The 27729-nt window shown below is 47.6% G+C and overlaps 1 protein-coding gene across 4 annotated transcripts in view; it reads left to right on the top strand.

The window, feature by feature from the left end:
* Positions 1-27729, top strand: part of LOC146202755 (EEIG family member 2) — a 59514-nt gene that overhangs the window by 20893 nt on the left and 10892 nt on the right. For 3 of the 4 annotated variants that reach the window (XM_084588311.1, XM_084588310.1, XM_084588309.1), the window contains exons 4-7: positions 2239-2429; positions 4513-4679; positions 24266-24443; positions 26446-26545. In XM_084588311.1, the coding sequence (XP_084444437.1) occupies positions 2239-2429; positions 4513-4679; positions 24266-24443; positions 26446-26545 (636 nt within the window). The remainder of the gene's footprint in view (positions 1-2238; positions 2430-4512; positions 4680-24265; positions 24444-26445; positions 26546-27729) is intronic. The other variant, XM_084588312.1, reaches the window with a different exon arrangement.

Raw genomic sequence — 27729 nt, 5'->3', positions numbered from 1 at the left:
TGGGATCCTGCGAGATTTGGGAGAGCTTGGAATTCGCGGCAGGATGCTAAAATGTCTAGCTGACTTTCTACATAATCGATCCTTCCAAGTACGTCTCGGTTCCGTACTTTCTAAAAACTTCACACAAGAAACTGGAGTGCCCCAAGGGTGCATTTTAAGTACCACGCTTTTCATAGTAAAAATCAACTCTATAGCTAAAGTAATACCGAAATCCATTATGTATTCAGTTTACGTAGACGATTTGCAAATTGCGTGCACATCATCAAACGTAACTACATGTGAGAGGCAGATTCAGCTAACTGTAAATAAGCTGGCATCATGGGCAGATAAAAATGGTTTCAAGTTTTCCACGCAAAAGTCTGTGGCTGTTCTCTTTTCTCTTAGACGAGGACTGCACACTGACCCCACCATCTACCTAAATGAAATCACACTACCAGTAAAACACGAACACAAATTTCTAGGTTTAACATTTGATAGGAAGCTCTCTTTTCTTCCTCACATAAACGTCCTGAAAAAGAAAGCTTCCAAATCTCTGAATATACTCAAAGTCCTCTCACGCAAACACTGGGGGTCTGACCGGACGTGCCTTTTGCACATCTACCGCACAGTCATTCGCTCTTGCCTAGACTATGGCTGCATTGTATACGGATCAGCAAGACCTTCATATTTGAAGCGCTTGGACCCTGTACAAAATTCAGGCTTGCGTCTTTCTACTGGTGCTTATAGGACATCACCTATCGCAAGCCTTTATGTAGACACCAACGAACCATCCCTAGAACTTAGAAGGACCATGCTCACATTTTCATATATCCTGAAAATACGCTCCCTACCAAAACATATATGCTACCCCATTGTCACTAAATGTGCCTCCAGAATATTGTCCAAAAATAGGCCTCAGTCAATCAAACCCTTGTTACTTCGATTTGAGGATAAATGCAAAGAATTAGGAATACTAAACGCCCTCCCCAATATTGCATCAAGGCAAAATTCACTGCCACCATGGTACAGCCTTCCTGTTGTGTGCGATTTCACACTAACTCAGTTTTCTAAACATAAAACACCACCTGAACACATCCTGCAAGAATTTCTAGCTCTAAAAGGAAAGTATGAAAATTGCACACAATTTTACACGGATGGATCCAAGACAACAAAACACGTAGGAAGTGCAATAGTGCATGGAAAATGGGAAAAAACTGTGAGATTACCTCAGTGTGCAAGTATTTTTACAGCTGAATGTTATGCTCTGGCAGTGGCTGTAAGCAAAATAGTAAACGAGAACATTACAAACAGTATTATATACACAGACTCCTTAAGTGTTCTCACAGCCCTTCACCACAAAAATGCAGTTGTACCACTACTCGGAGAAATCATACACAACATATCAACAGCTTCTGCTCGAGGACATAAAATAACGTTTTGTTGGGTCCCGAGTCATGTCGGCATTGGAGGCAATGAGAGAGCAGACTTTTGCGCTGCCCAGGCCCATGGAAAACGAATAAAGAACATAGACATGCCATACAGAGACTGTATGATGCTGGTGCACAACAAGCTAAAGGACGAATGGCAGTCATCATGGAGTAAGGAGGTAAATAATAAACTGCAGTTGGTGAAGCCCACTTTAGGGGAATGGAAATCATGTCGCAATCAAGAACGTTTTATAGAAGTGATTTTATGCCGTCTCCGCATTGGCCACACGCATATGACGCACAATTTTTTGTTGAGAAAAGAAAACAAACCTTTGTGTGAAGAATGCGGACAGCAACTCACCATAAACCACGTTTTACTTTCATGCACAAGATTTGAAATGCTAAGGAAAAAGTATTTTACTCGATTTTATGATGAACACATTCCTTTCCATCCAGCTTTGATTTTAGGTGAAAGCGGACTTGTCGATCTATCATGTGTTTTTAGCTTTTTAAAGGAAGCAAATGTTTTACGGAAACTGTAGAATAAATAGTGTACGCCATTTACAACCTTGTGCTTGGCGCATGATAGCCTGAGCTGCTTATGCGCCATTAAACCCAACACAACCCACAACCCTAAATTGATGTCGATAATGTGCCGCTAGTCACAATGAGCCATATATTTAGCTTTATTTATTTATTTATTTTTCAAACTTTTACCGAACATAGCAGATGTTCTTCATTGGAGCTGAAACTCACTCCATTTTCTGTTTGTCCTGTTTGAGAACTTGGAATAGTGATGACTTCTTTGCCTCTTGTGCTATCTTGATAATAGGAAGTCAAGGGAGGCCGGTCCTTCCAGAAGCTGGGCTTCGCAGACCTCAACCTGGTGGAGTTTGCAGGTGCAGGACTCTGCTCACGGCGCTACTTGCTCGAGGGCTACGATGCTAAGCACCGTCAAGACAACTCTATTCTCCAGTTGTCGCTCAGCATGACACTACTCTCCGGGGACCCCTGCTTCAAGGCGTATGTATTACGATGTTCATAATCTATCCTCTCACTCCCAAGATAGCTTTTTAGCTGCGATCGTGCTTCTTAGTTGTACCTGAAGTCACCTCCTAAAAAAAGCTGTTTTGATCAAGTTGTCGTCTATCCTTTTTTAGAGCACACTTGCATATTGTAACATTTTAATTAGTTGCCAATTTTCAGACACACTTTTTTCTTTGGTTATTTTTGACAGTGCAGCTTAATTTTGAATTAAAGTGAACCTCCAATAGGGCCAGCGTCCATTCAAGGCCTACTAAATTGTTTTCTTTTCATTTTAGATAAAAATTAAGGCTGTGGCTATAGAGCAAGATTAAAGCACTTACTCCTTGGTCGGAGGGCATTTGGCATGCTACAATAAAGGATCTCCATCTGGTTTTATGCAGTCATCAACTTCTTACAGCCCTTATGCACAGGTGTGATGAAACAGATTAGTGCAAACAAGACGAGGATGAGTGGCAAATCATGGGGGCGGTGGTATAACTGTATAGTACTGCAGTAGATGAATGCCTCAATAATGACAGTGCTGGGCCATTGTCCTTTTTCACTACACTAACACAACTCGTAACTCAGATATAGTAAAGTGAAACTGCTGTCCCCTTTTGCCTTCCATAGTTGACTGTTTGTTTTCAACACAATGGCATTAAAGGTGCCGTTCTTGTGGATAAAAAATTACAGGCACGACTCTGGCAGGTAGTAGCTGGCAGTTGACATGGCCTTGCAGTGCTTGACTGTATGGTTGTGCGATGTCCCCAGTTCATGCAGGCACATTCATGTGGCTATATCAATGTTGGGTGGTCTACATAATGAGGTAGCTTACTGAAACAACACTGGTCAAGGGCTGAAGCAGGACCAAACAATGTTTGTCAGGTGCGCCTCATAATTTGTAGTGTTCATAGTTTTAGTATTTGGGAGACGCGTGACACCAGGGCCCGTATTCCGAGTTTACGTCGTTATTGAATTGTCGCTGTCTAACGTGACCTCGAGTCATCTGATTGGTCGAAACACCGGAACCCGGTGTTGCCACTACAAAACCGGAAAAGGTGGCAACATCCATTTCTGGCATTTCGATCAATCAGATGACTCGAGATTACGTGAGATAGCGACAATTCGATGATGACGCAAACTCAGAATACGGGCCCAGGAATAGGCATGACACAGAGAGAGTTAAAGGTGCATGGAGGGTTTCTGTTGTATAATGGGAGGACTGTTATAGCTTTGTGCGATGTTCTTGTTTCTTTCTGGCAATTGAGCCTTAGTACTCAGAGCATTTGGTAGCTGGATGATGTGTCGTTACCACACTGTATTTGGTGAGTTTTGAAGGATGAGGCGAAACAGTCAAAGCATGAAACTTCTTTCTAAGGTTTCCAGGCACTTATAACCAGTGTGGGCACAGGGCTGCATGACGACTGTGATAGTTGCCGTGCAGTTCAAAATCAATGAGGCCCTGCTGCCACTTTCAAGGTTACACAGACAAATTTATGCAGCTGCACAGCTAACTGTGTGCATGACCTCACTTTGGCAATGAGTCTGATGCCCTGGGAGTTTTTGTAGCAGATACATAGTATGTAAGCCAACACATTGTACACATTGACACATTGTAAGCCAACAGTGTAACTACAGTGCTTGGATAGAGGCCCTGCTTGAGGCTGCCCAGTGTCTTGTCTCCCACAGGAGGTAGTGAGTTGGAGATGGTGGCTTGTTGTCTGGAAGACCTTTAGATTCTAACCTACTTACTACACGGGCCACATAAGCTAGTAAACATGTCCTGCATTTGGTTCAGTTCAAGTTTCAGGGCTCGAAGCAAAGTCTGAGCCAGAAAGAAGGAAACATGGAGCTATTGCAAAATTTACTGTGGTCATGGTTAAGAAATGTGAATGTAGCAAGGAGAATAACACAGGTAGCTGTGCAGTCTTTTGAAATGTGTGTGCAGGTGTTGTTCATTCCTTGATACATGGATCTTGTCAGTGGAAAAATTTAGTGCACCATTTAGTGGATTCTGAGTGTCACGTTAGTGGCATAAGAAGCAGACATGAGCACTTTTTGTGTGCTCTTGGCCATGCAGTCCCACGCTGCTGCCGTGCCCTGCACCCAGTGAGCAGCAGCCCAGCGAATTGCATGTGGTGGCACCCAAGGTGGATGACCACAGTGGCAGCAGTATTGCCAGCAGCAGCAGTGGCTTTGGCAGCCTGCCCCGCAAACAACGGCCAACCGTTGGAAGCGCATCTACTGGTGGGCTCTTTTGCTTTACTTTTTGGCTGTCAATTGTACCAGGCCAGCTTTCTAAAACTGAGCAAAGGACTATGTTTCAAAGTGGACGAAGCGCTAACAAGACATTCACAAAAAAAGGGGTATGGAATTGTGAATGTCGTTCATTTTTGAAATGTTGCACCAACTAGCCCAGCAAAAGGTTCTTAAAGACCTATGTAAGCTACATCAGTCACGTTGCTAAAAAGCTGTTGGTAGTCGGTCAAAAAGAATGGTTTGCATTCCCTCCCTATCAGTAACGTGTGATGTTTTCTCCTTTGAAATAGCAAGACACAAAGTCATGGCAAGTGTTGCTGCACAGTTTATATCTGCAGCATTCTTTCTTTTCTTTTTTTCTTCTTGCAAATGGAGCAAGAGCTTAGTGGCCAAAACACACCCTTTTATTGCAGTCAAACCCGGTTATAGTGAACTGCGTGTTTTGACGAAATTTGTTCGATATATGAAATACAGTCAACGACCGATTTTTCGGACCCTCTAGGGAACGCAAAAATGTCTGAAAAATCGGGCAGTCCGAAAAAAGCTAATGCATGAAAAAGACGTACCATTTTACGAATATTTCTGGGATCCAAACAGTCAAGGACGAGGGTATTAGGCTTCCGAAACATCAAAGCATGAAAAAGAGCCGTTCAAAACAACTACTGAGTGACCCATGCCTTTTTGTTGGCTTCGTGCCCCTTTAAGGGGGGAGGCTACCTTTGAATACCAACTTTGTTGTTTCTTGAGATAATTGAATGAAATTTTCAGGGTAGACTCATGGCACAGTCATTTGAATAACTGCAAAGTTTCATGGAGCTGCGCACATTGGTACTCAAGTTAGAGAAGTATATCAGAATGGTTCACATGGGTTCCTTGTACCATGCCTGATGAACTTGAAAAATGTGTTGGCACTATGAAATTCATTATGAAGGTTCCTGAATAGATACCACAGGGCAAGACAGAGCCCCTTTTTTTTAATTTCCCTGCCGAAAAATTTTAGCAGTGCATTGAGGTTAGTGCCACTAATTGGACTTTCATTAGCCTAATTTTGATTGTTTATTATAAATTCCAGACTCAATAATTTGAAAAAATGAGCTTGTCTTGCCCTCGGAAATTTATTCAGGCTCACAATAAAAAAAACTAGGTGGGAATTCGATTAGCGGTTCCAGAAATACTGCGGGAATAAGCAACCATACCATGAAAAAAATTCATTCTGAGAAAATGGCCCTTGAAGTTTAAGACAGCATTTTCAAGTCTAAAGTTTGTTTTTCACTGCAGCACGTTGTGCCTCCACCTCCCCGATTCCCTCGGAAAGTGCATTTTCATGCGAACAGCGGACGACGCTGACGGACGCGTTATCGCTTGCGATGACAGACGCAATACAGGAGGCCGAGATCGCCGAGGTTGATATGGTCGGTACAGCAGGCACGCTTCAAACGCCGGCTCCTTACATTGACTCAAAAGATACGCAGTTGGAAGTGGCAGCGCAGTCGGCCTAGTAGTGATGTAGCAGAAGCAGCACTAATAGAAGCGTCTCTGCGCCCGTTGGCAACGCCCTTCGCTAATTTCGCGATTCGGACGGCATTCACAGAACGACGACGTATGCAGCGTTTTGAACTTCTTAGTGCGCATCGTGGCCGACCGTGCAATAATCCACAAAGTGAACATAACCGTTCAAAACACGCCACCAGAATTCGTAACGAGCGATGATCACGGCGATCTCAAAATGGTGAAACTTGAAGCGATTCAGCGAGCGCACAAAGAACGCTAGCTCAGTAGGCAGCCGGAGCAGACGACGCGCCGGGGAGGGGCCACCGCGTTAGCGCGTGCTTTGTCCAATCACAGCCCGAATTCGAGACGCGGGAAGCTCAGCAATCCCTGTGAGGCCCCCAATCACAAGCGAGCCATGCTACTGCTACGCCGCGGACGCCGCCGGCGAAGGCAATATGGAAAAGGGCAAGCATTCACAAACAAAACAAGACCAAGATGGCGGCGTTCGGTTCAGCGGCAAAGAAATGGCGCGCGCGCGAAGTTTGGGTACTTTTGCCGTTCGCTCGCGACTCTGGGGCTGCCGCGCCCAGTTGTATATTTAATTTAAAGCAGTTCCACGATGAATTAGGCATTTATAATTATAGGAAAGGTAGTTTATAACATATACAGCCGAGATATGTACTTTTTGAAAAGCCGACTTTTTCGCGATTTTTCGACTTTCGAAGCCTGCGTCCCCCCTAACACCGCAGGTTTTTCGATTTCCCGATTACAGGCAAGGGAAGCTTCTCGCTGCCAGACATGTTGCTGTTGACGAGAACGGTCAGCCGCTTTTTACTCTGCTTGCTACCGTGGCATGGGTCACCAGCAAAAGCAAGCATTCTTTCCGGCAACATCTTATAAAATAAGCCAGTTTTATCGCATTTGAAAACATTGTCAGCAGAGAACTGCTGTAACAAAGACTACAGTTCTTCGTTGCGGTACTGCTCAATAACTGCATTGTCGACGGCGCTGCTCTCACCGCACACCTTGAACTTGAGGTCATTCCGATGTTTAAAGTTTCTCAGCAGCCACCCATCACTAAACTTAAAATCGTCAATGCCCATTTGAAGCGCGAGATTTTCCGGTTTTTCTTTCAAGACGCCGCCCGAGTCCGGCAATCGCTTTGCAGTCATTGAATTAAGCCACGGCTTCCTCAAGCTTTGGGTGAACACCTTAGCTTGCATTCTTTTTTTTTTTGGCACCAGATATGTTTTTCGGCCGCTTCCAGGATCTTGCCCTTGTTCTTGAGAAAATCCGAGACTGTTTGCTTTGAAATGCCGAACTCCTTACCCACGTGAGCCTGCGATCGGCCGCTCATTACTTGTTTAATAATGGCGGCTTTCTTCTCCATCGTTAACCGACGGTACTGTTTTCCACGCTTTGATGCCATCGGCGAGGATGACGAGGACGGAGTGGGGGCCATCGAGGGCAAGCAAAATCCTCTTGCGAAGTGTCGAAGCACCTAGGGCTAGCGTCGCAGAACACACTTGACACAATACGTAGCACGTAGCAAAACCATGCATCAGCGTAGCGAAAAAACACCCTGTGGTCTGCGATGAGTCTGTGCAATGAAAAAGCTAAACGGTCGTGACATCGACAGCGCTTCCAGAAACTCCAGAAGAGGTGCTGGTAAACATAGTGTGGCCAGACCAAATTGGTGTGTGACGGCTAGGTACGGCTAGTTGTCCAAAGCTGTGACATGATATGCAGACTGGGAGATAGCCAAAATGGTGGCTTTGTATGACGCAATTGCGGTTTCAGACCTTCCGTCGCGTCAAAAAGTCAGAAAAATTGGATGGCGGGGGGTTCAAGCATCCAAAATTTCAGATGTCCTTATAGTACATTGATTCTTTGGGGCTCATGGCGGTGTTGCGAAGAGGTCCACAATATAGGGCATGTCCGAAAATTCGGTCGTCGACTGTAGTTCACCCTAACCTAGCTCATTTACAGTCGAACCCGGATATATTGAAATCGAAGGGACCCTGCTGCGCAGCTCGGACCCTGAGCTCCAGCTCCTACTCGTCCAACTGGCTGAAGAGGCTGCTGGGACCCAAGACCTCCCGGCCTGCCTCTGAGGCGGCGGCACCCGCCCCTTGACCTGCGTGTCGGGGGGTGGGTAGATCACCTTATCTGTTGGACATTAAAGTTTAGTCCATCCATCCATCCACTCGAAGGGGATTGCGAAATAGTTCGATAATTCGATATACAGAAATCGGCTTGTGACGGCACTTACGATGCGAAAAAACAATACCGTATTTGTCGCGTAGTCAACCCACTCGCATAATATACCCCCCCCTCCAGTTTTGCACCCGAGAATTTGAAAAAAAAAAAAAAAAAAACGTTAAGGACAGCTCGCTCACATGCAAGCGATTGAGCGATCTCAGCGAAGATGCGGCAGCGACATGGTAGAACAACAAATGGTAGCGTAACTCCCACAGAAGCCTGCGTGTCGACTCTGAGCGAGGCTTTAGTTCCCCAGCGCCCCCTGCGAACTGTGAGGCACAACAAACATGTGACGTTGTTTCTGACGTCACAGTGACATACTTTTGGCGGGGAATTTGATTGTCTTTTTGCTTATGAACGAAAAACAAGGCCAACAACGACGGAGGCAGAACGATGCTCGGATAAGGCAGAAAAATGGACACCGTAACTTTTCAGCCAACTTTACTTGACATGGATTTATACTGTCAAGTTTTAGATTAACTGAAATGTTACAGCATCTTTAACCACCTTATCATAGCATTGTTCTGCCTCCGTCGTCGTTAGCCTAGTCTTCCGTCGCGCGTCATGTAAACGCATTCTGGGGCTTATTTCTTCGGGCACGTTTGTGAACAAGGGCCTTCAAGTGAATTCGGCAAGCACATGGTAGAATCACATGGCTTGAAGCATTTCACTAAGGGCATAAATGAGTGAAGCTGTGCTGCATAGAAAGCCAGGCTTTATTAATTCACGATTACTTACACAGACGCTTCATAATAATAATAATAATTGTTTCACAGGAAGGGAAAGGCGCAGTATCTGTCACACTTGCTCTGTGGACACCTGAACCGCGCCGTAAGGGAAGGAATGAAGGTGGGAGTGAAAGTCAAAAGAGCTAAAGGGGAGCCGTAGGTGAGGGCTACGGAGTAATTTTGACCACCTGGGGATCTTTAATGTGCTCTGACATCGCACAGCACATGGACGCCACTTCGTTTCGCCTCCATCGAAACGCAGCCGCCGCAGTCGGGTTCGAACCCGGGAACTCCGGCACAGTAGTCGGGCGTCTTACCACTGCACCACCCCGGCGGGGCACACAGACGCTTCACGACAATGAAATCTTTAAGTGTAGGAAAGCAACCACCGCTCATTCGTCACGATCTTCATGAAATCCTCGTGATAACAAAATGATCTGAGCGTAGGTCTCCAAACGAGGCGCGGTCAGATTATAAATGGGTAAAAGATCTTGCTAACAAAGTACATATCAGTGTCAAAGAACAACACAAACAAACGAACGGAACAACTAACGCTTGCGCTACAACGCCAACCTGTAAGAGCTTAGGTAAGCAATTCAAATTGGGATTGCTAGTATTTAGAAGTTAGTGCGTCTGAGAAGTGAAAATATCTACGATATAGCTTCGCTCCAATAAATCTCGCCCTGTTCATGATTCCATTATTTTACTCGCGCTTCATTTGCCACTGAGAGGAGTCAATGTGAGGCTACAAATTTACAACTTAAGCATTAACATGTTCATGAGAAAGATCCCATTGACAATAAACATCACTGTCATCATCAGCCTGATTATACGCGCTGCAGGGCAAAGGCCTCTCCTATATTTCTCCACTTAACCCGGTTCTGTGCTAGCTGCATCCACTTGACCCCTGCGAACTTCTTAATCTCATCCGCCCACCGAACTTTCTGCCGCCCCCTGCTACGCTTTCCTTCCCTTGGAATCCAGTTTGTTACCCTCAGCGACCATCGGTTATCCTCTCTTCGCACTACATGTCCTGCCCATTTCCATTTCTTCTTCTTAATTTCCACTAGAATGTCGGTAACTTGAGTTATTTCTCTGACCCACTCTGTACGCTTTCTATCTCTTAATGTTACCTCTACCATTTTTCGTTCCATAGCCCTCTGGGTTGTCCTCAAGTAGAACTCTCTTGGTTAGCCTCCACGTTTCAGCCCCATAGGTGAGCACAGGCAAGATGCAACTGTTGTATACTTTCCTCTTGAGCGATACCGGTAAGCTGCTAGTCATAATCTGCGAGTGCTTGCCAAATGCGCTCCATCCCAATCTTATTCTTCTTGTTATTTCCTTTTCATGGACCGGATCTGCGGTTACTACCTGTCCTAAGTAGACATATTCGCCTACTACTTCCAGTATTTCGCTACCTAATGTAAACTGCTGTTCCTTCCCGAGGCTGTTGAACATTACCTTAGTCTTCTGCGTATTGATTTTCAAGCCTACCTTTCTACTTTTCCTGTCTAGGTCATCAATCATTATTTGCAGTTCATCCCCCGAGTTGCTTAGCAAGGCAATGTCATCAGCAAATCGCAGATTACTGAGGTATTCTCCATCTACCCTTATCCCTAACTGCTCCCATTCCAAGTCTCTGAATACTTCCTCTAAACAAGCTGTGAATAGTACTGGGGAGATTGTGTCTCCTTGCCTTACACCTTTATTTATGGGAATTTTGTTACTTTCTTTATGCAGAACTATGGTTGCTGTGCAGCCACTATATATATCTTCCAGCACTTTCACGTACGGCTCGTCTACCCCCTGATTTCGCAATGCCTGCATCACCGCCGAGATTTCAACTGAGTCAAATGCTTTTTCGTAATCAATGAATGCCATGTATAAGGGCTGGTTATATTCCGGGCATTTTTCTATCACCTGATTGATGGTATGGGTATGATCAATAGTTGAGTACCGTTTCCGAAACCCTGCTTGATCCTTTGCTTGATTGCAGTCTAAGGTTGTCCTAATTCTATTAGCGATTACCTTAGTAAATACCTTATACGTAACAGACAGTAAGCTGATTGGTCTGTAATTTTTAAGGCCCTTAGAGTCCCCTTTCTTGTGAATGAGGATAATGTTTGCATTCTTCCATGGTTCCGGTACCGTCGATGACACCAGGCACTGCGTATACAGGGTGGCCAGTTTTTCTAGCACGATATCCCCCGTCATTCAGCAAATCTGTAGTTATCTGACCCTCTACAGCTGATTTCCCCCTTTTCATAGTTTCTAGTGCTTTCTTGACCTCGTCCTTCGTCACAGGTGCAACGTCTGACCGTTTTTCCCTACCGCCAATCTCATTACGGTCCTGACTACTTTGGCTACTGTAGAGATCTGTATAGAACTCCTCGGCTACTTTGACTATCTTGTCCATATTAGTGATGACGTTGCCCGCCTTGTCCCTTATCGCATACATCTGGTTTTTGCCTATGCCCAATTTCTTCTTTACCGCTTTAAGGCTTCCCCCGTTCTTTACAGCATGCTCAATTTTCTCCATGTTATACTTCCTTAAATCGGCCACCTTGCGCTTATTGATTAGCTTTGATATCTTGGCCAATTCGATCTGGTCTGTTGAATTGGAAGCTTTCATACTCTGGCGTTTCTTAATCAAATCTTTCGTCTCCTTAGACAGCTTACCGGTATCCTCTCTAACTATCCTACCGCCTACTTCTACCGCGCACTCAGTAATGATATCTCTGAAATTATTGTTCCTTGCCTCTAGGGTAATGTCGCCATCCTCAGTTAGAGCTGAATACCTATTCTGTAGCGAGATCCTGAACTCTTCTGCCCTCCTCCTCACCACTAATTCGTTGATGGGTTTCTTTCTTACTAATCTGTTGCGTTCCTTCTTCAGATTTAGGCTAATTCGGGACCTCACCATCCTGTGGTCACTGCATCGCACTTTCCTGATTACCTCTACATCCTGCACAATGGCGGGGGTGGAACACTTTATGAAGTCGATTTCATTTTTAGTCTCTCCGTTAGGACTTTTCCATGTCCATTTCCGGTTCTTCCGTTTGCTGAAGAAGGTATTCATGATTCGTGAGTTATTGCGGTCTGCAAACTCAACTAGTAACTCCCCCCTGCTATTCCTAGAACCAATACCATAGTCACCTACTGCCTTGTCTCCTGCCTGTTCTTTTCCCTACCTTGGCATTGAAGTCGCCCATTAGTACAGTATACTGCGTCTTTACTTTTCGCATTGCCGATTCTACATCTTCATAGAAGCTTTCAACTGCCTGGTCATCATAACTACATGTAGGTGCATAGGCCTGTGCAACCTTCAGTTTATACCGCTTATTAAGCCTAATTATGATGCCTGCAACCCTCATTAATACTATAGAATTCATCTATATTACCCGCTATATACTTATTGACAAGGAAACCTACTCCTAGTTGTCGCCTCTCTGGTAAACCTCGATAACACAGTACATGCCCATCCTTCAGTACAGTATAGGCCTCATTCGGCCTCCTAACCTCACTAAGCCCTATGATATCCCATTTCATGCCCTCTAGTTCCTCTAACAGCACTGCTAAACTAGCTTCACTAGCAGCAGGGGGTGCTAAGAAAGCCTGGCTCCGCTGAACAGGCCGCCATTGGAAACTGACCCTGGCAACGTTTAACGCTAGAACCCTTCTAGCGTTAAACTTTGCCAGGGTCAGTTTCCAATGGCGGCCTGTTCAGCGGAGCCAGGCTTTCTTAGCACCTCCTGCTGCGTCACAGGTCTGACCGCCGCCATGGTCAGTTGTTCCGCAGCCGCTGGTGACTGAGGGCCGGGGTTTTATGGAGCTTATCATACGAGGTTGCGGCCAATTACTGCACCAGGGTGGCCAACTCCTGTTCTGGTGAGGGAGTGCGTTGCCGGAGGTGTTCACCGGCATCAGGTCGCACCCCAAACCTGTTTATGCAATTCCATCGGCACGCGGATTTTTTTTTTTTCATCCGGTGGAGAATTGCGCGGCACCGGAATTTGAACCCTGGTCCTCTTGCATGCGAGGCGGATGTTCTACTGCTACGCCACCGCTGCACCTGAACATCACTGTAATAACAGCTAAAGCACGTTCAGCGAACGTTGGTGCAGTAATACGACGCAGTAAGCAAAACACGCAGCAAATGGAACGGAACGGAAGGCTTTGAGCAATGCGACACGCGTCTTGGGGGCAATAAAATCTCACCTTCACCGCTCAATTAAAACATGCAGCGATACGCCGCTCATGCAGATGTGTATCCGTAAAAGAAGCCACCACTTTTGCGACGTGCCTGGGTGGCCGAGCCGAGCCGCCGAGCTGTGACGCAGCATTGTCCCATCGTCCAGAAATGCGCACATGCAGCAGCAATCAGTTTCTCATCGAGCACACACTGTCTTTGCCTTGCTGTAAAGCTCTACCAGAACCAGCAGAATGAAATGCTGACTGTTTGTTACAGATAACCCACTCTGTACGCAGCACGCAACGATGAACGTTGAACCGGGGCCGATGACGAACCCATTCCGCGGATGAAAAAAAGCTTTGGTCTGAGCCATATCTGATCTTTGGGCAACTACGCAGCGGATAATAAGTGGCCAAGAGAGGCCACTAGAAACAAGTTAAAATATTATTATAAATGTGACACATTTTTTTCTTACGCAAGAAACAAAAACTGCATTCATTCCTAAGCGCGAATATTATGTTTACTTTCTAGTTCTTTGGAGTTCTGGCAGATCTTATTTTCTGTGCGCTAGTAATTTGCCTCACAGTTCGCAGGAGCCCTCATCATCGAGTTGATGCCGCTGGCAGTAGGCAGCTGCACGCGTTTTCTTCCAAATTGCGCGACCAGTTGTACATAGACCTTGGCAGCGACAGAGCGAAAATTTTCAAACTTAGAACTGCGTCCCTTGCGCTGCTCGAGCCACCGCGGCAGCTCTAAACAAGGTTTCTGTGTCGCCGCGGCAGAAATCAGAAATCGCAAGCGTTTTTGCTTGCATGTCGATGGCGCGCATCACTTCGTTTCGGTCCTCTCATCCACAGCTCATTTCTTGGCAGCGTGCCAAGATGCTGCGCAGCGATAACGTCAGGGCGCGTTTCTTTTGATAGCTCCTGCGGTGACGGGCAGAGTGCTCGTCACCGCAGGAGCTTGGCAGAGTGCCCGTGATGGCTTGATTGCACGAGCCTGGTTAGATTTATCACGCCGCGCTTAGAGCGGGTATCATGATCGCAGCAGCTGGCCGTGGGCGTTCGTAATTCATACATGCAAGGATAAACGACTCCCGCCAAAAAAAAAAAAAAGCCCTGCTGCTTCTTAACACCCACAGCCGTCATATCTTAGGCTACGCCGCGCGTACAGCCCACCGATAAGAATAGATGACTCTCGCAAAAAAAAAAAAAAAGAGAGAGCCACGTCAGCCGCCGCGCGCAGAGGGTTCGCAACACACGCTAAACCTTCTCCATGCACTAAAGCATCTGATGTCTGTCTGAAAACGGGCTGAGCTGACTTGGCGCATGCGTAGCGCGTGCTGAAGAAGAGAGATAGCTCGGCAAAAGAATGGGCACACCCACGCACATGGCTTGCAAAAGTCATGTGCTGGCGCGCGGGAAACGATAACTGCAGATGCGCGCACCTTTGGGGAATGGGCGCAGCGCTGCCCAGAGCAGCCGTCGCCGAACTGTCCCCTCATTCCTTCTGCGCGTGGCTTGAAAACGTCACGCCGCAAACGGCCAAGGGTGATGCGATCGTCTTTGGGGAAGGCCCACTTTCCAGTGCGTGGTGCGGAGTTCGATATATCGAACGACCGGTGAAATTGAGTTCGATATATGACACGACTTTCCTATACTTTTACATGCGATTTTCAAGGGGATATTCCGCGAGTTCACCAAAATTCAATATATCCGGGTTCGATATAACCGGGTTCGACTGTATAACAAACTTCAGCATCAAGTTCGCTATAAATTTGTTATAATTCGTTATAGAACAGTTGATCGTAACTGCAGTAACAAATGAAACATATGCCACTCACCATGAATAACCCATTCCAATAAAAACTTATTGCAGAGAAATGTACGCCTAATTGCAGTAGGCAGTGATTTTCTTCTCAATACTACGAGTCGAGCGGGCTCGCCTGACAGCAACGTCATCGTCGACTGTCAAAAAGTCCTCAAAGGCAATTTTTTCTGGCAGGGCATCGGCGTATCGGCGAGTTCTTTCCGAAATCATGGCAGTATCGCTGTCGCACTGCATTCTCAACTTCTGCACCCTCGTAACATAATCCAGCATGGTAGAAAGTGCTCCTGATTGTGCCTTCAATCACACCTTACCTGGCATGGCTGATTATTTTGATTGCGCCTGCAAATTGATCTTCAGCTCGTCATTCGCCCGTAATTTCACCAGCAAGCGCTCAACGACTCGCTCCAGAAGCCTAGCTTGAATGCTCGTATGATTTCTTGATCAAGGGGCTGTAAAACCGCTGTGTTATTCTGTGGCAAGAAGCAGAACTCGATGTTTCTTAGTGAGACGCTGCAGTGGTGCGCGGAGCAGTTGTCAGGGAGAAGGCAAATATTGTATCCGTATGTCGAAAGTTCATCCCAATCCCGCAGCCAAGCTTTGAACAACATTCTGGTCATCCAGGCCTTTGAATTCGAGAGTTATGTCACTGGTGCACCCTCACAGGCACATTGGAGATTTGAACTTGCCAATGACAAGTGGTCGCAACTTTGCGAACCCGTCCATGTTCGTCGTAAGAAGAACAGTAACTCGGGCCTCGTTCATTTTGCCTTCGTGACACTTCTCATTCTTGATCCCCAGCATCCTACTTGGCAGTAGCTACCAAAACAAGGCAGTTTCGTATGTGTTAAAAATGTTCATGGCTCGTACCTTTCCTTCACACCATGTCATATGTCCGGCACCCGCTTCTCAATGCCTTCTGTATCCACGACGTGGCTCTCGCCTCCTGCCTTAAACCCCTCGACATCCAGGATGCAGGCAAAATCTTTTGCCTTTTGTTGCAGCATGGGGCTATAGACGGGCAGATTTCGTCCGCGGACATCCAGCAATTACTGCTTATTTCTTGGCTTTCTCTACTTTGTCATAACCCGGCTTGCGGAGCCAATAGCCATCAGCTTTTAGGCGATCCTTTACATTGTCTCTTATGGCAGACTTGTTTTTCAGGATGGTGCTCAGCGTACTCCTCCGAATTTTGAAATGCTGCATTGTCTGACTTTTTTTCGCCACGCTCGACACAGCAAATTGTCTCAAGCTTTTCAGAAAGTGGCAGAGCTTGCTGCTGCGTTATGTTGTCAAAACGTCTGCAACATAGCTACGGCCTAAGTCATGTGAGCAGCACAGTAGCTTGACACGCAAATGCAAGGAAAGAAAGCACGAAGGAGGTGTCGCGGACAAATTTTTCAGGCTGCCTTCTCCTTTAGTCACCCGAGGCATGAAAGACCCGGAGCTGTTCACACGTACTTGATCACGTGGTAGGCAGCTGCCAAATAAGAATGGTGCAGAGCAAGGCTGGCAGAAGGCACAGAGTTTAAAAGCCACTTGGCAGACACATACATTTTATTGTCCTAGTTCCTACAGTCGCAACAACAACATTTCATGGAAGCACTGGCAGGCAGCTTGGCGCAAGTGCATTGGCGAACTTTTGATGACCAATCATGCGTGCTCAGAGCTTAATATATTCAGTGTTTAGTTTGTTATAAACATTACATTTTACATGCATAATGGCAGAAGAACTTCGGGGTGTTCACTATATGGCGCAGTGTGCTTTACTCGAGTTCATATATTTGGGTTTGTCTGTATATGCTGACTGCAGTTGCTAGCCTTCTCCTAAAACACAGTGCACTGGTAACTCATTGGTTAAGCATATTTCATAACATTACAAAGTGGCACAGTAACACATTTAGTATTTCTACAATCAGTGGCGCCAGCAGCACAGTCGGCCGAGTGAAGCAACTGCAGTATGAGCCGCATGCAAGGTTGTTGTCTTGCTGAGTGACAAAGTTGCAGACTTTCCAACCCTGTACCTTTCTATTCATTACCAAAGAATGTTGCACAAAATAGCAATATGGCACATCCGTGTGTGTTGATTGTTCAAATTATCCAAAAGCTTAGATCAATGAGAGAAAACGTATGCCATAAACACTGGATAAGGACAATGGAGGGAAGACGGGCAGTAATCAAATATAAAACACCATGTATCTTAAGCACAAAAGCAGAACCAGTAATAATATTGTCACGACTGAAGTCACAGGGAGCCGTGAAGGTACACGTAGCCGAGGACCAGAGAATAAGGTTGCTTGTCGTTCCGAACACAGAGTCCAGCACAAGCGCGCTGCTCGTGCCAACAACCGCTTCGTCGTCGTCGGCGCCAAACACGGCTGTCGTGCGGCGCTAGGCACGTGGCATTATCCCCCCCCCCCCCCCGTGAAAGAAAACATTGTCCCAATGACAAGGTGAGAGGAGAAACTAAAAAAAAAATTAGGCGTGAGGGGAACTGTACAATAACGCAAGGTTTCACTTGCAGGAAGCGCTCAGTCACTCGAAAAGTACGGCTTTAAGCGCACCACATGCACAATTTCAGGCCGCTGGCGTCGAACACTGACGGTCACAGTTCCATCTGGAATGACTTCGTAATTTACGCTGTTTAAGCGGCGCAGGACTTTATAGGGTCCGAAATAGCGGTGGAGTAGTTTCTCGCTCAAGCCTTTGTGGCGCACGGGGGTCCACACCCACTGGACTTCCCTGTGCCGGAGGTTATAGTGTCGAGCGTCGGAAGCATGCTGCTCCTTGATGTGCAAGCGAGCGAGCTGACGGGCTTGCTCGGCCTGTTCTGCGAAATGGGCGGCATCGGGTTCGACCGCTTCTTCCCCGCACGGGAGCATCGCGTCCAACATCGTGCGGGCTTCTCTGCCATATACGAGACGGAACGGCGTAAACTTCGTGGTTTCCTGCGGCGCCGTATTCTAGGCGAAGGTGACATACGGCAGGATCTCGTTCCACATTTTATGTTCGACGTCGATGTACATTGAGATCGTGTCCGCCAAAGTTTTGTTTAGTCGTTCCGTTAATCCATTTGTCTGAGGGTGATACGCTGTTGTTGTGCGATGCTCGGTATGGCTGAGAGTTAAGGTGTCCCGCAGTAGCCGAGCTGTAAACGCCTTTCCCCAGTCAGTAATGATGGTCGACGGTGCACCGTGTCTGAGCACAATGTCGTTCATAAAGAATCGAGCAACTTCGCCGGCAGTACCTCGGGCAAGGGCCTTCGTTTCAGCGTAGCGTGTCAAGTAGTCTGTGGCGACTACGATCCACTTGTGTCCGTTCGAGGATAAAGGAAATGGGCCTAAAAGGTCGAGTCCCACTTGCGCGAAGGGTGTGAGGGGCGGTTCAATAGATTGTAACATACCGGATGGCTTGAGCGTGGGTTTTTTTCACCGCTGGCATTGTCGACAAGTCTGTACGTAACGTCTAACGCTCGGAGAAAGATGTGGCCAGTAATAGTTCTGCCGGACTCGGTTTAGGGTGCGTGTAAAGCCAAGATGTCCTGAAGTTGGTTCGTCGTGGCAGGCCAGGAGGATTTCGTGCCTTAGATCAGCCAGTATGACTAGCAGGTACGTTTTTGCACTCGACGTAGAATTCTTATAAAGCACCCCATTGCAGAGGCAATACGACGACAACCCCCGAGCAAGATACTGGGGTATTGTAGGATGCCCACCTTCAAGATGGTCAATAATCAGTCGCAGCTCGTCGTCGGCACGCTGTTTGGAGGCGAGATCGGACGTAGTGACTGCTCCGAGGAAGCTATCGTCGTCGGTGGCATCTGACGAAGGAGGGCGCGCGGGACAGGCTATCAGCATCGGTGTGCTTCCGGCCAGACTTATAAATAACATCGAAATCGAACTCCTGCAGGTGCAGTGCCCAACGTGCTAAGCGGCCACAAGGATCCTTTAAGTTTTTCAGCCAACACAAAGAGTGATGGTCAGTGATGACACGAAACGGTCGGCCATAAAGGTACGGGCGGAACTTGGCAGCGGCCCATACTACCGCCAAACATTCTTTTTCAGTGGTGGAATAGTTACACTCAGCACGGGAAAGTGCACGGCTGGCGTAGGCAATTACTTTCTCGACCCTGTCTTGGTGCTGAACTAGAACGGCACCAAGGCCGACGTTGCTCGCGTCCGTGTGTAACTCTGTGTCGGCATCATCGTCGAAATGTGCCAGGATCGGGGGTGACTGGAGCCGGCGTCGTAACTCGTCAAAAGCCATCTGCTGCTCGGCGCTCCAGGAAAATGATGCGTCATCTCGAGTCAGGAGAGTGAGAGGGCTGGCCATCTGTGCAAAGTTTTTGATAAAGCGACGATAATAGGAGCACAGCCCCAAAAACCATTGGACTGCTTTTTTGTGGGCAGGGACGGGAAAGGCAGCAATGGCAGCAAGTTTCTCAGGGTCAGCTCGGATGCCATCAGCACTCACGATGTGCCCAAGAAACTTCAATTCGGTGAACCCGAAGTGGCACTTTTGAGGCTTGAGAGAAAGGTTGGCGGGTCGGACGGCTTCGAGAACAGTTCTCAGGCGGCGCAGGTGTTCCGTGAACGTCTGTGAAAAAATTATCACGTCGTCGAGATAAACAAGGCATGTCTGCCACTTAAGACCTGTGAGCACAGTGTCCATCATCCGCTGGAAGGTGGCAGGAGCACAGCAGAGCCCGAATGGGAGGACGCGGAATTCGTAGAGCCCATTTGGTGTTACGAAGGCAGTTTTTTCACGGTCCCTCTCATCGACTTTAATTTGCCAATAACCACACCTGAGATCAATGGAGGAGAAGTACTTGGCTCGGCGAAGTCGGTCGAGAGAGTCGTCAATCCGTGGCAGCGGATAGACGTCCTTCTTTGTCATACTGTTAAGTTTCCGATAGTCAACGCAGAAACGAAGTGTTCCGTCTTTCTTTTTAACGAGGACTACAGGCGACGACCATGGGCTGCTTGAAGGTTGAATGACGCCATCAGCGAGCATCTCCTTGACTTGCTGTTGGATAGCGTCTCTCTCCCGAGGAGACACACGATAGGGCTGCTGATGGATGGGTCGAGTGCCTTCATGCGTGATGATCCGGTGTTTAATGACCGACGTTTGGTGCACTTTAGATGAAGACGTGAAGCACACACGAAACTCCAGCAATAGATCTTGGAGTTGTCTCTTTTCAACGGAGGAAAGGCTAAAATTGATGTCGACAGCGTGTACGGCGTCATCCGGTTCAGTGCTAGGCGTAGCTTCCTCTGAAGCAAAACATTCGGCGACTTCGTGCAGATGGTCGACGTAAGCAATGACAGTGCCACGGAACAGATGTCGATGTTCATTGGAGATATTGGTGACAAGCACCTCCGTCTCTCTTCCACGAAGGAAACAAAGACCTCTTGTCACAGAAACTCCCAAGGCGAGTGAGAGGGAGACATTAGGCTCAACAACCCGGAGGCCGTGATGTGGCTCGTCACAAGTAACTCTGGCGAGGATGCTGGCGCGTGGTGGCACTGTGAGGCTATCATCGGCGACTCGCAGCGTGGAGTGGGACCCGCGGTACTCATGCTTTTCAGTGGCCAGTTTGGCGGAAAACGTCACCAAGCAGTTCGGTAGATCTATAGTGGCACCGGGCTCACGAAGGAAGTCGATGCCAAGAATAACATCACGAGAGCATTCGCGTAGAACAAGAAAAGTCGCAACAAATGTGCAGCCTCGCACCGTAACCTGGGCTGTACACATACCCAGTGGTGCAACCACATGTCCGCCTGCCGTCCATATGTCTGGTCCATTCCATGGCGTCATCACCTTTTTCAGTGTTCTTGTAAGCCGCCCGCTAAGGATAGAATAATCGGCTCCCGTATCAACTAAAGCGCTGACCTCCTTCGTGTCGACGATAACAGGGATGTCAAGGGAGACCCGGCCAAGACCAGGGCCTGTCAACGTCGGTTCGGAGTGAAGTGAGCGGTGTGGCGGCGGAAGCTAGACGGCAGTTGGGTGGTCGGCGTTAGGACAATTCGACGTCGACGGCAGGTCGGCGTGAAGCAAGCGGTGCGGCGGCGGAAGCTGGGCGGGAGTTGTGTGGTCTACGTTGGGGCGATTTAAGCGACACGGCGGTGATAACTGGTCGGCGATGCGGACGACGTCGGGGCGATCTGGTCTGTGCGGCGAAAACTGGATAGGAATTCGGCGTTCGACGTCGGGGCGAATCGAGCGGTGCGGCGGTGGAAGCTTTACGGCGAATCGGTGTGCGGCGGCCTCGCCCCCAAAGGTCGCTGGAGCTAGTTTTCCCGATGAGGGCTCGAGGAACCATGGCGTCCAGTGGTATACCGTGGCCCAGAGGGCGAAGAGCGACGAGGCGAAGGCGAGCGCGATTCGCGACGAGGAGAATGTGGCAGACTACGCTGGCGGGTGACGTACTTGGCGATGTCCTGAGGCCGCTGACCAGGCCGTGGACGAGGGCTGTCGGGGGAAAAATCCTCTAAGGCCCATCTGACGATAAGGGCACTGCTGGTAGAGGTGACCTGCCTCGCCACAGTGGTAGCAGAGAGGGCGGTTATCTGGAGCGCGCCAGAGATCGGTCTTCCGGGGCGCCTGGTGCCGATCTGCCCAGAGGGGCAGCGGTTCCGCAGCGTGCATAGCGACCTGTGGCGGCGTGTAAAGCGGAGGGGTAGGTAGCAGGGCTGGGCGGCGTGTGACATCAGCATAAGTCATCCGCTGGGTGAGGCTCTGGGGTGGTGGTGGAACGACTGTCGGTGTACTTGTCGGTGGCGTGAGTGCGTTCTGGACCTCCTCACGGATGATGCTGGCCAGGGAAGCCGCACCAGGAGTAAATGATCCATGAAGTTGCTGGAGCTCCTCGCGAACCACGGTGCGAATGAAGTCGCGAAGGGAGCTCATATCTGCCCCGGGATTGTAGTCGGTTCGGTCAGACGGCGGTAGTGTGGAGATGGAATTCAGCGGCCGAGCGTACTGGCTGCATCGCTGTTTCAGTTTCTCCATGATCACAGCTTCAGCCAGAAACGCCGCGACGGTGGTGGGTGGGTTCCGCACGAGGCCGGAAAAAAGCTGTTCTTTGACGCCGTGCATCAGGTGCAGCACCTTCTTCTCCTCACTCATGGATGGGTCGGCGCGATGGCAAAGGCGCATGACGTCTTCAACATACATTGCGACCCCTTCATTCTGACGCTGAACTCGAGAGGTCAGGGCACGCTCGGCATTCTCTCGGCGGTCACTGTTGGCGTACGTACCGAGGAGCTGGCTTCGGAAGGCCGGCCACGTAGAGAATGTGGCCTCGTGGTTCTCAAATCATGTCCGAGCAGCGTCTTCAAGGCTGAAGTAGACGTTCCGCATTTTCGCAGCATCGTCCCAGCCGTTAAACGTCGCGACCTTTTTGTAGTGAGCTAGCCAGTCCTCCGCGTCTTCAAACTGCTCACCGTGAAATGGTTTAGGGGTACGTGGGGTCTGAAGGATGAGACAGGACGAAGGGGTGGAAGGGACAGTCATGGTACGGGCGGGCGGTGTTACCACAGCTAGGGTCTCTTCGTCAAGAGCGAAGGCCTCGGGGGGGCAAGCCTTGGAGCCGTCGGCTGGTACGATGAACAGGAGTGGTCACGAGAGGCGGCCGCGTAGGATCGTCCGCAGGAGAAGGGATCATCGATGGCACCTCCACCAGTGTCATGACTGAAGTCACAGGGAGCCGTGAAGGTACACGTAGCCGAGGACCAGAGAATAAGGTCGCTTGTCATTCCAACACAGAGTCCAGCACCAGCGCGCCGCTCGTGCCAACAACCACTTCGTCGTCGTCGGCGCCAAACACGGCTGTCGCGCGGCGCTAGGCACGTGGCAATATTTTAAAAATAGCCTTTAACATCTTGCAACCATACAGACATAATAAACACTACATTTGGTGCATGGTGGCCTTAGTTGCCTATGTGCCATAAAACCCAGCATGACACATCTAGAAGCTGGCCTTCATTTTCATGAAGGAGTACTACTTCGGTTCGTGAATACCTTTCTGACTTTGTGAGAAATTATATGAGGACTGCTTAGGTGATTTCATTACTGCATCAATTAAGAGTTAAGGCCTCTTCTCTCTTTCTCTCTTGTCCCAATCCTTTATTAAAAGTGGTGGTAGAGGGCACCATGAAGCTACCTGCATTGCCATTCGTTCTGAATCGAAGTGGCAACTGTGCTGCATGATTCAGTAGCTTATGAAACATTACATGTACCGTATAAACTGGAATTTAGGTCAAAATTTTTTCTCAAAAAAAAAAAAAAAACCTAGCTAAAGTCTCCTTATACAGTGGCCTTAAGCAGAATTTGAGGCACAGTCAGGTAACAAGAAGTGTGCCTGCTTGGGAACAGACAACGAAAACCGTATCGACATCTTGCAGTTGCTGTCATTTTTTTTTTTTTTTTTTCGTCCCAAGTGCATTTTTCTTCGTGTGCATGCGGTCTTTCATTCGACCTATGAGAATAAAATGCCTCTTTAGCAATGAATAATGGCATGTGGAGGCGGTTTACAGCGGCTTTCCAGAAAAAGTGATGTCGCCGAAGCAAACGGCAAAATGGCCGCTCTCTCAGCGGCAGTTTGGCGTTTCAGAAAAGAGCGTGTGGTGCCATGGACAAGATCATCTCTTCGCATGCAACCTTTGCTGCAAAATCAAGCAAGGTTGCAAGCAAGCAAGCATGCAAGAAATGCTGCGTAAGCAACACGCTTAATGGAACTAGATGTCACACTCTAGGAGGTGGCGAGCAGCAAAGAGTCGTCTTCCAACGCTGCTGAAAGTTTGGAGTGAGATTGTAGCTGCGGTGATGCAGGGACACAGCTGATGCTTAAATATGTGCTTCTCCGCTATATTTTTACTCGCTTCACGGTAAGGGCATCGACCTATAATATGGTTTATACAGTAAATTGCAGTTATGAAGGCTGTAAAGAAGTAAAAATGAAATCATCATACAGTTACTGCTGTTCTGCTTATACATAGCTGCATCTATACTAGTTATGTAGTATGCTGTACTGACCCTTAACATGCTGTGTTTTCTTTTTCTTTCGTGTAAAGCCGAGGGGGGCAACGGTGGCGTGGGGTGCCCAGATCCAGGCGAGCCTCGTCGGGAGGAGGACTTTGAGCAGTGCCACTCGCGCAATTCAAGCTACCACAGTCAACACTCCCGTGGCTCAGGCTATGGAAGTCTTCAGTCACACTCGCGCCATGGTAGCTCCGAGTCTGGACATGTCAGGTGGGTTTGCCTGTTGTGCAAGTAATGGAAAAAAATTTATGTAACTGACCACTGGGCCATACAACATCTAATGGCTCCTTGATTGAACATAATAAGTAAAATCAAATTATAGCAAAAACATAAAAAGTTCATTACAACCAAGATTTGTAACGCAGTAAAACTTCATTATAGCGAAATCGGTAAAATCTGCAGTTCATTCCGTAAAAATAGAATTTTGCAAGATCGAAATTTGTCTGTTGGCATGCAGAGAACATACGCCAAAACATTTCACAGACTGCTGACTGGAAAAGCCTTTAACTGTGCTGAAAGTGGAGGTAGCATAAGTAATGAGGACAGTGTGTCCACGTAGTTGTGGCTTCGCCATCATCGTCGCTGTTCTCAACTGTGAGTCCCTGATTTCACGGCACATTCTATCGCATGGGAGGGAGCTAGGGAAATAAAGGCCAACAGCCACGTTGGCATTCCTGCGTCGCTTTCTTCATATAGACAACAATGAGAACAGTGCCCTCCACTACACTAGATGAAGTGAAGCAAGGTTCCATGCTACACATCGTCACTGTATGCACATCTTTGTTTGCTTGTGTGCATGGTCTGAATGGGAAGTAAGGTTGTCAGGCGGACGGGCGTGTCAAGTCAATAAGTCGTCCTAGACTTCTATGGGGGGAGGGGGGGGGGGGGGAGAGAAAAGTTTCTCAAAATATGTTCCCAATGTGTTGCCATCATTGCAGCCTTCACTACTCCACCCATGCTGCTGCAGTCGCCATCAGTGATGATTGCAATTGTCGTGCCGAAGGTGGATGCAGAGCAATAAATAGATCGCTGCACGACAGTCTGCATGCACGTCTCGCTAATATACTCGGTATTGTCGTAGAGCGAATGTCATGATTGGTTACAAGCAAGGCCATGTTTACAGGTAAAGGCGTGAGCACTGTTTGTGCAGTTTCAGCAGCTTATCAAAACTGCCATTGCTGGCCTGCCTCTGATGTGTCAGAAAAGCATTTAAAAATGATAGTCACTGTTGGTGGGAGCAGCTGTGAAGATCTTTGCCATCTCACTTTTAGTTATTTATTATCAGAATAATGAAAGCATTGTCTAGAGAGGCCAGACTTCATAAGTAATGTAATAAGATATGGCATTACAGTTGATGACTGAAAATTCAGACACCTGATTTCTCAGACATGCTTGATTTCACGGCACCATGGTATGCTCCACACAACTAATGTATATGAGCTCCTGAAATTCCGGACGCATTGCGACTGATTGCTCGATTTTTCAGACTTATTCGCATTTGTCACAGCACCACTGCCAATAGCTAGACCTTCATATAACATCTATTGTGAGACGCCATTAATTCAGGCTCCAAGGAGGGTCGAAAATTTGATTATATAAATCAAATTTTAAGCTAGAAATACGGGGCCCTGTATGTAGTATGACGCAGTGGCCCTGCCGCATGTCGGGGAAGCTTCACTACACAGCAGATAAGACTAAGCATCCTCAAAATGCGGTGGTTCAGCGAACTTACAGCAGCAGGTTCACTTTTGCGTCTGGACTTTATCCAAGGCAGCACATTCACTTCGAGATGCGGTACAGCCACCAAATGCCGGTTGCCACCATGTCTGCATAAGCATTGCGCGCAAGACCGTCAAGCGTCAGACTGGCCTGATGACCCTTCCTCCACCACATCAGTTTATGTAAAGTGATTTCCTCTACAAAATTGATTTTTCGGGCGTTTTTGCAGTTCCTAGAAAGTCAAAAAAATGGGTCGTCAACTGTGTCTACTAGAATGTAAAACTGCAATACATGGTACAGCTATGTCATGACTCCTGTAACTGGAAAAAAAAAAAAAAAAGGGAAGTTGAATACCTAACTGATTGTTCACATGTTCTTTGATGATCCTATTCATGCAAAGTTTGAAATGAAATCTTCTCATTTGCACCATGCTGCTTTATTGATGTTGCCTTGGTCATAAACAGTGTACAGAAAATGTACAACACTTTTGCAGGAACCTGAGCTCTGGTTCAAGCTATAGTGACACATTCCCAGGATCCTTGAAGCCTCCTGATCGAAAGCGTCCCATCAGCAAGGTACAGAACTTGCTCTACGTGAGTGTCTGCGCTTGCTTCATCTTTCTCTATTTTCACCTCTTTGTGTTTGTGAACTGTTACATCACGTTGTCCTCTGGTGTTTCATTGACTGTTTTCGTCCTCTGCTTTTCATCTTTAAGCTGCATGGCTGAGTAGATGTGGTTACACTACAGTGGTTTTGTTAAGAAAACAGTTCGCAAACTGTTTTGTCTGAGGTATCTTTGCCCGTGTGACATTTACCACTTTCAGTTTGTCACTAGATGGCTACGTTGCAAGTCAGCTGGAGACAATCTGTTGTCTTGTCGCATTGCAGGGCATGATGCTCGTTTTTTTATGCTAATAATATTTTCTCGCTTCAGTTCATTCTTGTCACAACCACACTTACAGAGCAGCCACAAGGGCTAGTGATTTTTCAGTTGCAAGTTTTGATATACTACATAGTCATTCCCAGATATATTGGATTGTTGTTTGTACAGTGAAACCTCGTTATAACAAACAGTTTAAAAATCTGAAAATGGTTCGCTATATCCATAATTTGTAATATAAAATTTCGTAGAAGATACATGCAAGAGCAGCAAAATTCAATCAGAGAAGGCACAGCAAGGTGCTTACTTGGGTTACGTCCATTTATTTACGCGCAAAGAACTGTGTTATCGCGGCCTGCTTTTTTGTGTTGATTGCGTTCCATATCACGCCCTGTTCCACAGTTTGCAAACACTCAACAAGGACAAACCCACTGCCCTCAATAGCACTGCAGTGGCAGTGCAGTAAATCCGATGCAGAAAGCGCTTCTTGTGAAGTTGGAATATTCTCGCCTGCAGGGTCAGCCTGAGCTTCGCCTGCGGGATGTTCAGAGACTTCCACAGTGATTTCAGCGTCAGTCAGTTCAGCCATGGTCGCTGCGATGTTGCCGCCACCTACAAAGTCTTCTACGGTCATTGTTGCGGGCATGTCACCAACAAAACGCGAAAAATTGTTTCAGGCTTCATCGAGTTTGCGGAGCTCTGCTTCTGCTTCGTCAGGATCGTCACCATCCTCACTCAATGCACTTTGCTGGAACAAAACCTGCGGGCCGAATGCAGTTGGCAGTTGGCAATTGGCAGTTGGCAGCATTTGGATTGCTCCCAGCAAGTCGATCTTCAAGTCCTGCTTTATACGAAGCTTCAAGAGAAGAGTGTCAATCAGTCTCCTCCTGTAAACTG

Source organism: Amblyomma maculatum, chromosome 1, assembly GCF_055883805.1.
Source record: "Amblyomma maculatum isolate TAMU_Amacu chromosome 1, ASM5588380v1, whole genome shotgun sequence".
In the NCBI taxonomy this organism is placed as follows: Eukaryota; Metazoa; Arthropoda; class Arachnida; order Ixodida; family Ixodidae; genus Amblyomma; species Amblyomma maculatum.
Note: the sequence above shows the minus strand (reverse complement) of the source record. Positions and strands in the feature narration are given on the sequence as shown.